Genomic DNA, 14,731 nt, shown 5'->3' on the forward strand with positions numbered 1-14,731 from the left:
CCTGAGGCTGAACTTCTGCAGGGCCCCAAGAACATTCTCCCTGGTGATGATGTCCTTGTCCTCCTCCTTCAGTCTTCCCTCCAGCATCCGCAGCACCTTTGTGTTCTGGGCAAGGTAGAGGCGACCTGATGATACACCAGAGAGCAAACAGGTGAAAGACAGAAATAATTTATCTGGTATGCTACAAAACCACTTTCCATGAAAACTTACTTTGCATATAACACAGTAGAGTTTGGGTAATTTTATGTTCTAAAAAACTTACTGGGCAGGGTGCAGTGGCTCACGCCTATAATCCCAGCAGTTTGGGAGGCTGAGGCAGGCAGATCACCTGAGGAGATCGAGACCAGCCTGGCCAATGTGGTGAAACCCCGTCTCTACTAAAAATACAAAAATTAGCTGGGCATGGTGGCAGGTGCCTGTAAACCCAGCTACTCGGGAGGCTGAAGCAGGAGAATTGCTTGACCCTGGGAGGCAGGTTGCAGTGAGCCGAGATTGCACTACTGCACTCCAGCCTGAATGACAGAGCGAGCGAGATTCCATCTCAAAACAAACAAACAAATAAACAAACAAAAACGTACTGGTTGTGCAAGGTGGCTATGCCTGTAATCCTAGCACTTTTGGAGGCTGAGGCAGGTGGATTGTCTGAGCCGAGGCATTGGAGACCAGCCTGGACAACAGGGCAGAACCTCGTCTCCACAGAAACTAAGGAAAATTAGCCAGGTATGATGATGCACACCTGTTGACCCCGCTAACTGGGGGGCTGAGGCGGGAGGAACATTGCTTGAGCCCGGGCAGTTGAGGCTACAGTGAGCTGAGATCATGCCACTGTACTCCAGCCTGGGTGACAGAGTGAGACTCTGTCTCAAAACAAAAACAAAAACAAAAACAAAAAAAACCACAAAACCCCCACAAAATTTATTAAAAGATATTTCTTCCAAAAGTTGGTTTTATTCAATGAAATATCTGATGACTAGAAAAACCACTCTTCTTGAGAGCTAAACATAATTCATTGCTGTGTTCTTGTGGGGAGCACTGTCCTTTTTTTCCATGAAATCCTGAACCCAACAGTCAGATCTACAAGGAGAAAAGAGGGGTAGATGTGTGTGTTATGAGCCCTTAAGTCTTCACAACAGAGGCAGCCAAGGAATGCTTCCGTCCACACTCTCTGTACAAGGCCTGGAGAAGAAGCAAGATGCCATACCTGGGACCCTGTAATAAGCCCAGAACGGTCACTAGCCTGCTATGGACTTCTGAATTGATATGGAAGATGTTAATTTCAGACATAAGTTTCAACAGTATTATCATATGAATGGTCCTCAGTAACATATCCTGGCGTATCATAAATGTCTGCCAAAAGGATGGAAGAATGAACGAACAAATGAACAAAGTTTTGGAGTATCATATATTCATAATTTGAAAACTCCCTTTATTCACATTATAAAGAGCTCAAATAAATAAGAACTTATGGAAGATAATGGCACTTTGCAAAATCATTTTAAATTCAGTTATGGGGGCATGTTATTTTCAGAGTTTTCAAATCCTTTGATTTAAGAGGTCATAGTCTTCCGAAGGAAATGGTGCAGTGTTTATTGGCGTCTGCTTTGTTTCACTAAGCTTATTTTGCCGTAATTGTTTCACGTATTTTGCCTTAAGTAGGAAATTATAGAAAATGCATTCATTACCTGTGATATACTTGAAAGCAATATAAAATGTTGCTATGTTACAAAACCAGAAAGCTTTATAAAATAAAACCGGGAGGTTTACAAAATAAACCCCAAAACTGTCTAAATGTGCTCTGACATAAATGAAAGCAATATGACAACAATTTTCACAAAAGACCTTAGATAAATTAAACAGTAACAAACTGAGGAAGCGTCATGTCCAAGAAACTTGGGAGGAACGCTCATTTTCAAAGGAAAAAGCACACCAGTGTGACCAAGCTCTTCTCTTTGAAGCAAAGCTGATGTCTCACCTTCTGCCAGTGACGCAAAAGCATTGATGAGCCTGGCCATGTACTGCCGCACCACGTCACTCTTGGAGTGCAGCAACTGAAGCACACTCCTCTGGGGGAAAAAGTCAAGAGGAAAAACAACAAGGTTAAGAAAAGGGAGAGATAAACATATGTCTCCTCTTTGGGTCTGGTAGTTCTCTTCCTCTGCCTGAACTTATTAGAGGTGAAATAAACAGACTAAAGCCAAACATTTCATCTGGAAGCCTTGATTTCCAGCTGAAATTTGATGAGACTTGGCAAAAATAAGTTAAGTCAGATTTCCAAATTAAATGAATTAATTATACAAAGCCCTCAGAACAGTGACTGGCGCAAAGGAAGCAGTCCTGTTTGCTGTTACCGTTGCTGCTGTTTTCCAGGTTAGAATGGCAGATCCAAGACACATGCCTAATTTGGCTCCCTCTAAATCACAGTAAAATTACAATAAATGGACCGTTAAAAAAGATAATTGCCAAGGACAGAGAGAACAGCACGAGAAACAATAACGCCACAATTCTGGAAGTGGGAATGCAGCATGGCAAGAGGCTTAGCAGGCCCAAGAAGGTCAAATCTCAAGGCAGCAACGGGCACTGTGGAATTACCGTTTCCATTACTCACTCCTCAAAGGCCTTAAGAGCTGAAGAAAAATAAATGGAATGGAATGAATGGAAGTTGTTTAAGCAGCAGCTGGATCCCACTCATGTGAGTCCTGCGCATCTCTCAGCACAGGGCAGGGGAGAGGGTGTTCCCCTGTGAGGGTGACATAAAGGGTCTGTGGATGGGGGACACCAGGCAGAGGAGAGCAAGGGTTGCAGGGGTTCTAGAACAAAATGGAGAGGGGGGTTAGTGTCTAAATGCAGAATGAATGTGGAACAGAGGGCCACCCCAAAACTTGGCTCCCAGGACCCTGGCAACCAGACCCTTTCCCTCTAGGCCCAAGATTAGAAGACTATTCTCACGGTGAAGTGACCAGCCCAAGGAGAAAGAACTAGAGACCATGAAATCAGAGGTTCCCAGCAAACGGCCCACCCAGATCCCCCTGGATGGAGCTATCCATCGACAGGCCCCACCATCACACTCAATGGCTCTGTAGTCCCCTTCACTCCAAATCTCTCATTAGGAGATCATCAAGGACCACCAGACATCTGAGAAAAGTTTCTACTAGGAGGCCAAAACAAATGGGGCGGGGGCGGGCTTGGAGTAAATGAGACTGTGCAGGGAGAAGAAAACTAAAAATTAAATAAAAATTTATCACTAATATCCTCAAAGATATAAGAAACTGTATTATATCCATGAAACAAGAGAAAGCTATCAAAAAGGAAATAAAAGTTTCAACAGAAGGGTCAGAAAATAAAGATGAAGAAATCCAGGGAGGCTGGGCAGGGTGGCTCACGCCTATAATCCCAGCACTTTGGGAGGCCGAGGTGGGCAGATCACTCGAGGTCAGGAGTTTGAGACCAGCCTGGCCAACATGGTGAAACCCCATCTCTACAAAAATACAAAAATTAGCCAGGCGTGGTGCCGCACACCTGTAATCCCAGCTACTCGGGAGGCTGAGGCAGGAGGATTGCTTGAACCCAGGAGGCACAGGTTGCAGTGAGCTGAGATTGTGCCAGGGCAGCAGAGTGAGATAGTCTCAAAAAAAAAAAAAAAAAAAAAAAAAAAAAAAATCTCCCAAAGAATGGAACAAAAAGTAGAAAATATGAGCGAAACTATAAGAAAAATAGAAAACCAGGTCAGGAGGTTCAACATTCAGAGAGAGAACACAGAAAACAGAAGGAAGAAATCCTCAACAAAATAACTCAAGAAAAAGTTCCCAAAATGAAAGCTGTCAGATTGAAAGGGTCCACAAAGTGCTCAAAACAATGGATTAAAATATACCTCACGAAGGACGTCAATGGGAAACTGGGAAGATTCAATATGCTTCTCGAGAGAGAAACAGGTCACATATGAAAGATAAAGAATTGGAATAGCTTTGGATTTCTGTTTTAAATTTTTTGAGTCAAGGTCTCACTTTGTTGCCCAGGATGGAGTGCAGTGGCGTGATCACAGCTCAGAGCCCCAACCTCTTGGGCTCAAGCAATCCTCCCACCTCAGCCCTCTGAGTTAGCTGGGACTACAGGCGCATGCCAACGTGTCTGGTTAATTTAATTTTTTTTTTTTTTTTTTCTCAGCTGCTCACAAATTCCTGGGCTCAAGCGATCCTCCTGCCTTGGCCTCCCAAAGTGCTAGAATTATAGGCATGAGCCACCATACCCAGCTGGCTTTGGATTTCTGAACAGCAAAACTGGAACCTAAAAGACAATGGAGTAATGTCTTCAAAATTCTGAAGGAAAATTATTTACAATCTAGGATTCTATACAAAGAATGAAGACATTTCTTGACCATATATGATTTCAAAATATATACTTCCTGTGCACATTTTCTCTAGATGCGATTAACTAAAGGATGTGTTCCACCAACCGAGAGAACAAGTCAAGAAATAAGATAATATCAGACACTGGAAACAGAGATCCAATTCAGGAAAGAGGTGAAAGGAATCAACACACGTTTGGTGAAGAGACTCCTGGACAGCAGCTATGCACCAGAATGTTTTCCAGACTAAACTCAGCTGATTCAAGAGGGCGACATATCCAAGGCTGTCATCCCCAAGATGCCTGTTACCATTACACCAATTTAGGTCGAATTTTTGTTGAAGTATAGCATCTACACAGGACACTGCACAGATCACAAGTACAGCCTGATGAGTGTTCACAAAGTGAACATGTGGCTAACTAGTAAACAGATCAAGAAACAGAACATGACCATCGTCCCAAAAGCCCTTCCAGAACCCCATCCCAAACCAAGGGTGACCTCTCTCCTGGCTTCTAACATCATAGATTCATGTTGCTTGGCTTTAAATTTTTTGATAAATGAAACCATATATTATATATTCTCTTATGTTTGACTTTTTCATTCAACAATATGTTTGAGATATTCACCCAGGGTCTCTGCTGTATTCCTTCTCATTGCTCGAGGTATCCCATTTTACAAATACATCACAGGTATTCACTCTACTGCTGATGGACATTTGGGTTGCAGCCAGTGTTTTGGTTCTGGAAGTGCAGCTATGAATATTCTTGCATGTTTTTTAGTGAACATATGGGCATGTTTTGGGTGGGGCTTACTTAGGAGTGGCTTTGTTAGGACACAGGTATTCAGTTTTAGTAAATGCTGCCCGTGTTCCAAAGTAGTGCACCATGTCCTAATTTTTAAACAGAGTACAAAATAGCTGGTGAGACGAGCCCAGACTTATCTGCATTTGGATAACCCTGAACATATGCTAGTGAAGTTCCAGCTCCCCTTTCCATGCCCTGCTTTGTGGAGTAGCTGTGAACAGTCTTTCTACTGCCACAGAAGTGTTCTCAAGTGATCAACCCCTGAGAACTAGGAGGAGATCAGGTGAGCTTATGAGACAAAATACAGAGCAGCTCACCATTGCCCTTGGGCATAAATATTGCTGCTGGGCCAGGTGCAGTGGTTCATGCCTGTAATCCCAGCACTTTGGGAGGCTGAGGCGGGTGGATCACCTGAGGTCAGGAGTTCGAGACCAGCCTGGCCAACATGGCGAAACTCCATCTGTAATAAAAATACAAAAATTAGTTGGGCATGGTGGCACGCACCTGTAGTCCCAGCTATTCAGGAGGCTGAGGTGGGAGAATTGCTTGAACCCAGCAGACAGAGGTTGCAGTGAGCCAAGATCGCACCACTGCACTCCAGCCTGGGCAACAGAGCGAGACAGTCTCAAAAAATTAAAAAATAAATAAATATTGCTGTTGGACAACTGGTACCTGGCCAACCTTTCACTTCTGCCCGATGCTCTATGTTTCCCAGGACTGTCTCCCACCTTTGATGACCAATGTTCCCGGAGGGGATCAATAAGTGCTCAGGGAAGCTATGTCCAAATGTCATCCCAAACTTTGGTTTATGCCATCTTCTCCTAGCTAACTTCATCTAACATGGGCACAGTCCTGTTTCCTTGCAGAGCGAGGCTGGTGCTTGCTACTCAGCCCAAAAGCAAATGCTGTATTATGCAGGATATACACATAGATGGGAAAATTATAAAGAAAAAGCAAGGGGCAGATTAACACAACAGTCAGGATGTGTATGCACACTTCACAGCAGCACTATTCACAGTAGCCAAAAGGTGGAGGCAATGCAAATGTCCACTGATGGAGGAACAGATAGATATGCAAAATATGGTCCATCCATACAATGAAATATTAGCCTTAAAAAGGAAAGAAATTCTGACATATGCTACATGGATGAATCTGAGGACATTAACTAAGTGAAATAAGCCAGTCACAAAAAGAAAAATACTGTACAATTCTACTTATATGAGGTATTTGGAGAAGTCACAATCATAGAGACAGATAGTAGAATGGGAATTTGCCAGGGACCTGGAGTAGGGGGGAATGGAGAATTATTGCTTAATGGCTACAGAGTTTCAGTTTTACAAGATGAAAAAAGTTATTTATGGAGACGGATGGCACGTGATGGTTGCACATTATGAATGTGTTTAATACCACTGAACTGTACACTTAAAAATGGGTAAGATGCTTAGAGATATGAAGGGAGATATTTATGAAGTCTAGAAACTAAGAATTCAGCTAAAAATGAAAAATTCAGTTCTCTATAATTTCATTAAATTTGGCTCCATTCAAGTTTTTGGTCTCGAGTGTTGCAGGAAGTCAGGGGCCCCGAATGGAGGGACCGGCTGGAGCTGCGGCAGAGGACCATAAATTGTGAAGATTTCATTTTAATATGGACATTTATCAGTTTCCAAATAATACTTTTATAATTTCTTATGCCTGTCTTTAATCTCTTAATCCTGTTATCTTCGTAAGCTGAGGATGTACGTCACCTCAGGACCACTGTGATAACTGTGTTAACTGTACATATTGATTGTAAAACATGTGTGCTTGAACAATATGAAATCAGGGCACCTTGAAAAAGAACAGAATAAGAGTGATTTTTAGGGAACAAGGGAAGACAACCATAAGGTCTGACTGCCTGCAGGGTCAGGCAAAACGAGTCATATTTTTCTTCTTGCAGAGAGCCTACAAACGGACACGCAAGTAGGGAAGATATCGCTAAATTCTTTTCCTAGCAAGGAATATTAATACCCTGGGAAAGGAATGCATTCCTGGGGGGAGGTCTGTAAACGGCCGCTCTGGGAATGTCTGCTTTATGTGGTTGAGATAAGGACTGAGATATGCCCTGGTCTCCTGCAGTGCCCTCAGGCTTACTAGGGTGGGGAAAAACTCCACTCTGGTAAATTTGTGGTCAGACCGGCTCTCTGCTCTCGAATCCTGTTTTCTGTTGTTTAAGATGTTTATCAAGACAATACACACACCACTGAACATAGACCCTTATCTTATCACTGAACATAGACCCTTACCACTGAACATAGACCCTTACCATAGACCCTTACCATAGACCCATAGATCTTTACCACTGAACATAGACCCTTACCATAGACCCTTACCACTGAACATAGACCCTGATCTTTGTTGAACCCTTATCAGTAGTTCTGCTTTTGCCCTTTGTCCTGTTCCCTCAGAAGCATGTGATCTTTGTTAGACCCTTATTAGTAGTTCTGTTTTTTGCCCTTTGAAGCATGTGATCTTTGTACCTACTCCTTGTTCTTACACCCCCTCCCCTTTTGAAACCCTTAATAAAAACTTGCTGGTTTGAGGCTCAGGTGGGCATCATGTTCCTACCAATATGTGATGTCACCCCCGGCGGCCCAGCTGTAAAATTCCTCTCTTTATACTGTTTCTCTTTATGTCTCAGCCAGCTGACACTTATGGAAAATAGAAAGACCCCACATTGAAGTATTGGGGGTGGGTTCCCCCAATACTCAAGCTGTAATTCTCAAAGCATCCTGGACCAGCAGTATTAGCATCACGGGAAAACTTGCTGGAAATGAAAATCCATGAGCCCCACCATAGACCTATTGAATGGAAACTGTTGGTGGGACCCAGTGATCTGTTTTAATGAGACCTCCAGGAGATAACAATGCACATTAAACTTTGAGAACCACTACGGAAGAGGAATGGATTGAGTTCTGTACAGGCTAGTTTACCTTGGTCCCATAGTGACACAGCACCCGTGTTGGACAAGGAGTCTTTCTGCCCTGCAGATTCTCTGACATCTTAAGAGAACTTCAACTCATTTCTTTTTTTTTTTTTTTTTTTTTTTTTTTTGAGATAGAGTCTCAGTCTGCCACCCAGGCTGGAGTCCAGTGGTGCAATCTCAGCTCACTGCAATCTCTGCCTCCTGGGTTCAAGCAATTCTCCTGCCTCAGCTTCCCAAGTAGCTGGGATTACAGGTGCGCACACCACACCTGGCTAATTTTTGCATTTTTAGTAGAGACAGGGTTTCACCATGTTGGCCAGGCTGGTCTCAAACGCCTGACCTCAAGTGATCTGCCCACCTCGGGCCTCCCAAACTGCTGGGGTTACAGGCATGAGCCACCATATCCAGCTTATTTCTTCTTTTTTTTTTTTTAAAAAAAAAATTATTTAATGTTTGTGAGGTACAGGTGGTTTTTAATTACAGGGATAAGTTATTTAGTGGTGACTTCTGAGTCTTTGGTGCACCCATTGGGTACAGTGAACACTGCCACCTGTGCAAGGTCCATTATAACATTTTTCTTTGCATCCTCATATCTCAGCTCCCACTTATAAGTAAGAACATAATGATATTTGGTTTTCCACTCCTAAGTTACTTCACTTAGAATAATGGCCTCCAGCTCCATCTAAGTTGCAGCAAAAGACATTATTTCATTCCTTTTTATGGCTGAGTGGTATCCCATGCTGTATATATACTATATTTTCTTTATCTGCTCATTTGTTGATGGGCACTTAGGTTGGTTCCAAATCTTTGTAACTGCAAAATGAAAACATGTGTGGGCATGTGTCTTTTTCATATAATGACTTCTTTTCCTTTGGGTGGATGGCCAGTAGTGGGACTGTTGGACCAAATGGTAGTTTTACATTGAGTTCTTTAAGGAATCGCCATACTGTTTCCCATAGTGGTTGTACTAATTGACATTGCCACCAGCAGTGTAAAAGTGTTCAAGGGTTCAGCTCATTTCTTCTTCTTTTTTTTTTTTTTTGAGATGCTCTGTCACCAGGCTGGAATGCAGTGGTGCCATCTCCGCTCACTGCAACCTCCATCTCCGGGGTTCAAGCGATTCTCCTGCCTTAGCCTCCTGGGTAGCTGGGATTACAGGCATGTGCCACCATGCCTGGCTAATTTTTGTATTTTTAGTAGAGACAGGGTTTCACCATGTTGGCCAGGCTGGTCTTGATCTCCTGACCTCCTGATCTGCCCATCTTGGCCTCCCAAAGTGCTGAAATTATAGGCATGAGCGACTGCACCCAGCAGCTCATTTCTTCTTAAAAAAATAAACCAGGCCAGGCACAGTGGCTCATGTCTGTAATCCCAGCACTTTGGGAGGCTGAGGTGGGTGGATCACTTGAGGTCAGGAGTTCGAGACCAACATGGAGAAACCCCGTCTCTACTAAAAATACAAAATTAGGCGTGGTGGCACGTGCCTGTAATCCCAGCTACTCGGGAGGCTGAAGCAGGAGAATTGCTTGAACCCAGGAGATGGAGGTCGCAGTGAGCCGAGATCGTGCCACTGCACTCCAGCCTGGGTACTAGAGTGAAATTCCATCTCAAAATAAATAAATAAACCATAGCTGGGCGCAGTGGCTCACGTTTGTAATCCCAGCACTTTGGGAGGCTGAGGTGGGTGGATCACCTGAGGTCAGGAGTTCGAGACTAGCCTGGCCAACATGGTGAAACCCCATTTCTACTAAAAATACAAAAATTAGCTGTGTGTGGTGGCGGGCGCCTGTAATCCCAGCTACTCAGGAGGCTGAGGCAGGAGAATTGCTTGAACCCAGGAGGTGGAGGTTGCAGTGAGCTGAGATTGCGCCACTGCACTCCAGCCTGGGTGACAAGAGTGAGACTCCATCTCAAAATATATATATAAGTAAACCACAGCAATTACATATAGTGACTTGAGGAAGAAATTACTCTCTTCAATGGCTACAGAGTTCACTGCATTTTTGACAAAAACCGTAGATGACAAAACCCAACACACCTTTCATCAGAGGACACATTCTCATTTTATACATAATCAAGAAAGGAAAAAAACACTGCCAATTAAACTATAATATGCCACTAACTGTCAGATACACCCTAATAGCAAAGATGTTAAAATGGGGGGGAAAGTGTATCTTCGACTCAATGAAATAATGTTAGAAATAATCAGTATTGACTTCACTCTTTGAATTTGAGTTTGGAAGTTATAACAATATATTATTCAGGTGCTTCATGCCTTGTAGGCTGGATTCAATGCCATTATAAATCCAAACAGAAAAAAAAGCAAGAAAATAAGTCAAGAATATGAGAGAGTATTTTCAAACTTAACACAACTCTTTCATGAGAGCATTAAGACTACATTCACAGAATAAACTGGCAACTCAAAACTCAAATTGTATTGCCTGTATGCACAACAGATGAATGTATAAATCACTTTCCCAGGGTCTGCTGCTATGGTTTAAATGTCCCCACCAAAACTCGTCTCGACATTTAATTGCCAATGTAGTAGTACAGGGAGGTGGGAACTTTAAGAGGATATTAGGCATTAATGGATTAATGCCATTATTGCTGGAGTGGGTTAGTTATTGTGTGAGTAGGCTCCTGATAAAAAGACAGCTTCAATCCCCATTCTCTGTCTTGCATGCTCACTTCTGCCTTCTGCCTTTTGCTTTGGGATAACTCTTGCCAGATGCTGGCGCCATGCTCTTGGACTTCCTAGACTCGAGAACTGTGAGCACAATACACTTGGATTGTTTATAAATTCCCCTATCTGTGGTATTCTGTTATAGCAGCAGGAAATGGCCTACGACAGCTGTTTAATCAGTGAGCGTTCAGAGCATTTGGTACTCCACTCAGTGCACACATTGTGAAGTTTAACCACAGCTTTACATTTTTACAGCACTCTGGATAAAAATTCAACCAAATAACAAAATATAGTACCCTGTTAACATGTGCCAAATTCAAAATCCTGATCCTCCTCCTGTCCAGTGAAGACTGGTGCAGATACAGACAGGAGGGGCAAGGACAGAAGAGAAAGCCCATGTAGTGACTACTTGGTGCCAGGCGTGGGGCTAAGGACTTCCCACACATGACTGTACGTAATCATCCCAACAACCTCCCGAGGCAGGCGCGACTCCTTGCCCAGATGAGGAGGTGCCTGAGCCTGAGTAACTTGCTTATGGTGACTCGGCTAATGAGTGGTAGAGCAAAGGTTGGAAAGCTAGTTTATTTTACCCCAAATCTCATACTTTTCCCACAGGATCAGTAGACCTATCTGGTCCAAAACTGTACGTAAGTACTGTGTTCAAGACATTTTTCGTCAGGCCCAGATGTAAACAACCTGAATTTGCTTATCTACCTTGTCACTCCAAAGTCATATTCAGTTTTCAGGACTCATGGCAAGCAGTGAGGTGAGGTAAAGAGTTGGGAATTTGAGAAAAGGAAAAACGGCAGAAAAGAGCTCCAGAGATGATGAACCAAGCAGTTCTAACTTGTCTAGAACTCTTCACTAGAAGCAAAAAGTAGGCCAATGCCTAAGGTGAGCAAAAGACCTCATGAGCTCAAGGCTGACATAAAGTTACGATACTGAAAATGTATATAGAAATTAAAGCTTCCCTCATCTACTGAGATCATTCCCTAGAATTGAAGGCCATGGCCGGGATCTGGCCCACCTCTTACCAACCTGGTTGTGGCTATGACAGTCCAAGAGGTCGTTGCTGATGTAGGCCTGCAGAACGGTCTCCCTCTGCTCTCCAGGATGGGATGTGGTCAAGCGCTGGAGCAAGGAGAAACAAAAGCAGCGAGACCTAAGTCTTACCATGGAGAAAAGTTTCACAGAGCAGGCGTGTTTTAAATGGCAGTATCAGTAACTACACATTTAAGCAAACAAAATAAGTAATATTCAGCTGGGGAGGTGGTGGCAAATTAACCGGCCAACCAAAACAAGAAATTTTGATGTGGGACGGGTGCAGCGGCTCACGCCTGTAATCCCAGCACTTTGGGAGGCCAAGGCAGGCGGATCAAAAGGTCAGGAGATCGAGACCGTCCTGGCTAACGTGAGGAAACCCCGTCTCTAGTAAAAATACAAAAAAATTAGCTGGGTGTGGTGGCAGGCGCCTGTAATCCCCGCTACTCGGGAGGCTGAGGCAGGAGAATGACGTGAACCCACGAGGCAGAGCTTGCAGTGAGCCAAGATCACGCCACTGCACTCCAGCCTGTGTGACAGAGTGAGACTCCGTCTCAAAAAAAAAAAAAAAAGAACCTATCATGTGCTTCCTAATGGGTGACACAGGGAGCCAATTTATACATGTGAACTCTTCAGAGAAGTGAGGCAGCAAAATGCTCAGACTGCAAGTGTGCAGATAGGGAAGAGCTCATTCATGCCCAGAGAAGCATTTCTTGTATAAAGGGGCTCAGAAGCTGGCCCCTGCAGGAAAGGCTGCCTATTAACCAGCACAGGGGAGCGTGAGTATGGTGGGGGACAAGGAAGTGAGGTCTAGCTCAGGGAAGTACAATACAGGGCACAGTGGCGTGGGCTCAGTGGGAGGGGCCCAGGGCTCACTGTAGAGCACTCTGAATGCATGCTCCGCCAACAAATTCACCCTATCCTATCCTATAGGGAATGACAGAGTGATACAGTGCATGTGCCTATGCGTGTGTGTGCATGTGTGCATATGTGCATGTATGAGTGTAGAGGTAGCTGGCTAGAATTTTGTAGATTTTAGAAAGCCATAAGTCTGTCATGTTGCTACAAGTAAAAATTTATGCAATGTCCACAGAGCTAGTATAATGGCTGTGTGTATGTGTGCACATGGGTGTGTACAGGTGTGAGGTGGGATACGAAAAAGCACGTAACAGAGTAAGCAAATATCCTTGCTCTTTCAGGAAAATCTTACTAGATAAAAATCCTGAGGCTGTAAGCCCTGCTTCTAGCCAAAGAGAAGCTGGATGTGCAAGGAATGTGCTAGTTCTTAGCATGGGCAAGAGCACAGGCCAGAGCATCAGACGCCCTGGGCTGGAAGGAGAGCCGGGAAGGCCTCCAGAGCAGGCACTGCCAACAGACGTGACCATCATGGCCAGGGTGTGCCTGGAATGTCACACTGGGGTGCTGCTACCCTTCTGTTGAGTTCACTGAGGTTGAAGCAGGGGCAAGAAGCTGGGTGGGGGCACTGGAGAGGGACACAGACCAAAACATTAGAAACCTGTTCACCTTTCCTGGTTGTTTTGTGAGGATGTCACTCTCTCAGCAAAGGAATACCCTGTCTCAGCAAGAGGCTCAGGAGTAGCACGGACTGAGAGGAAGTGCAGTGTCAGTAAACCAAGAGCCATATAAAAGATGAGTTTGAGAGTTTGAGCAGAGAGAGACAAATGGCCAGGGAGGAGACGGCCACTGTGGATGACTCATGCTGCCCCACCCACTCCAGTCCTGACCCAAACAAAACCAGAGCAGACATCACTGCTTGTCCATAGGACTCTTCCTGTGGATCCTGGATACGTCGTCCGAGTCCTCAAGACGTACTTCAGGAAGCACTATCATAGAAGCATGCAAGTGAGAACTGTTTCTATCCACAGATGGGAAATTGCTAAGGATCCTTATGCCAAGATACCTTGAAATTCGGGGGTCCATGAAGGTGTCTGATGCTAATGAATTAGAATGAACTGTTCAGTTAAAGAACTGCTGGCTCAATCAATGTTGGCTTGAGTCAGCAGTTCTCACAGTGTGGTCCAGAGAACCCGGAGAGGTCCCTCAAACCCTTTAGGGGGTCTGCAAGGTCACAATTTTCATAATACTAAGATATGACAATGCCTTTTTTGTGATCAGTCTCTGGGAGGCTATATGAAGTGTGACACTGACAATCAAACCCAAAGCAGATATAAGAATCCACCTGTCTTCCATCAAGCCAGACATTAAAGACAACTGCAGAACAATGCTGCTTTTCTCAAAATTCTGTTGTTGTTTGGAAAGTAGTATTCATCACAAAAAATGTTATTTATGTTAACATGTCATTCATTATTGCTCATTTTAAATGAATTAATAAACATATACTTCAAATCTTTAGCGTTTTGTTTTCGTTTTTTGGTTTTTTTGAGATGGGGTCTCACTGTGTTGCCCAGGCTGGAGTGAAGTGGTGTGATCTTGGCTCACTGGAACCTCTGCCTTCCGGGTTCAAGCAATTCTCCTGCCTCAGTCTCCTGAGTAGCTGGGACTACAGGCACCTGCCACCATGCCTGGCTAATTTTTTGTATTTTTAGTAGAGATGGGGTTTTGCCATGTTGCCGAGGATGGTCTTGAACTCCTGACCTCAGGTGATCTACCTGCCTCGGCCTCCCAGTATGCTGGGATTACAGGCTTGAGCCACCATGCCCAGGTAAATCTTTTCAGTTTTAATTTCAAATGCTGTAAATATTGGTAGACAAAATTCACATAAACGAAAGCTCTCTGAGGTCCTCAGTAATTTTTGAGAGTGGAAAGGGGTCTGACACTAAAAAGCTTGAGAACCAATTGCTGACTTCAACTGCACTCAATCTGAACACTAGGGAGAAAAGTAACGATGGGGACCAGGCCACTTCCTTTAGGCCTTGTGA

The 14,731-nt window shown here is 44.0% G+C and overlaps 1 protein-coding gene across 6 annotated transcripts in view; it reads right to left on the bottom strand.

Moving 5' to 3' along the window:
- The window catches only part of ARMC9 (armadillo repeat containing 9), a 180,370-nt gene that overhangs the window by 105,262 nt on the left and 60,377 nt on the right, over positions 1–14,731 (bottom strand). For all 6 annotated transcript variants that reach the window (XR_007718163.1, XM_050751095.1, XM_050751093.1 and 3 more), the window contains exons 12-14: positions 11,829–11,921; positions 1,973–2,063; positions 2–125 (exon numbers count right to left, since the gene is read on the bottom strand). Coding sequence is in view for 5 of the 6 variants with exons in the window: in XM_050751095.1 (XP_050607052.1) it covers positions 2–125; positions 1,973–2,063; positions 11,829–11,921 (308 nt within the window). In the remaining variant the exon portion in view is untranslated. The remainder of the gene's footprint in view (position 1; positions 126–1,972; positions 2,064–11,828; positions 11,922–14,731) is intronic.

Source organism: Macaca thibetana, chromosome 12, assembly GCF_024542745.1.
Source record: "Macaca thibetana thibetana isolate TM-01 chromosome 12, ASM2454274v1, whole genome shotgun sequence".
NCBI classification, from domain to species: Eukaryota; Metazoa; Chordata; class Mammalia; order Primates; family Cercopithecidae; genus Macaca; species Macaca thibetana.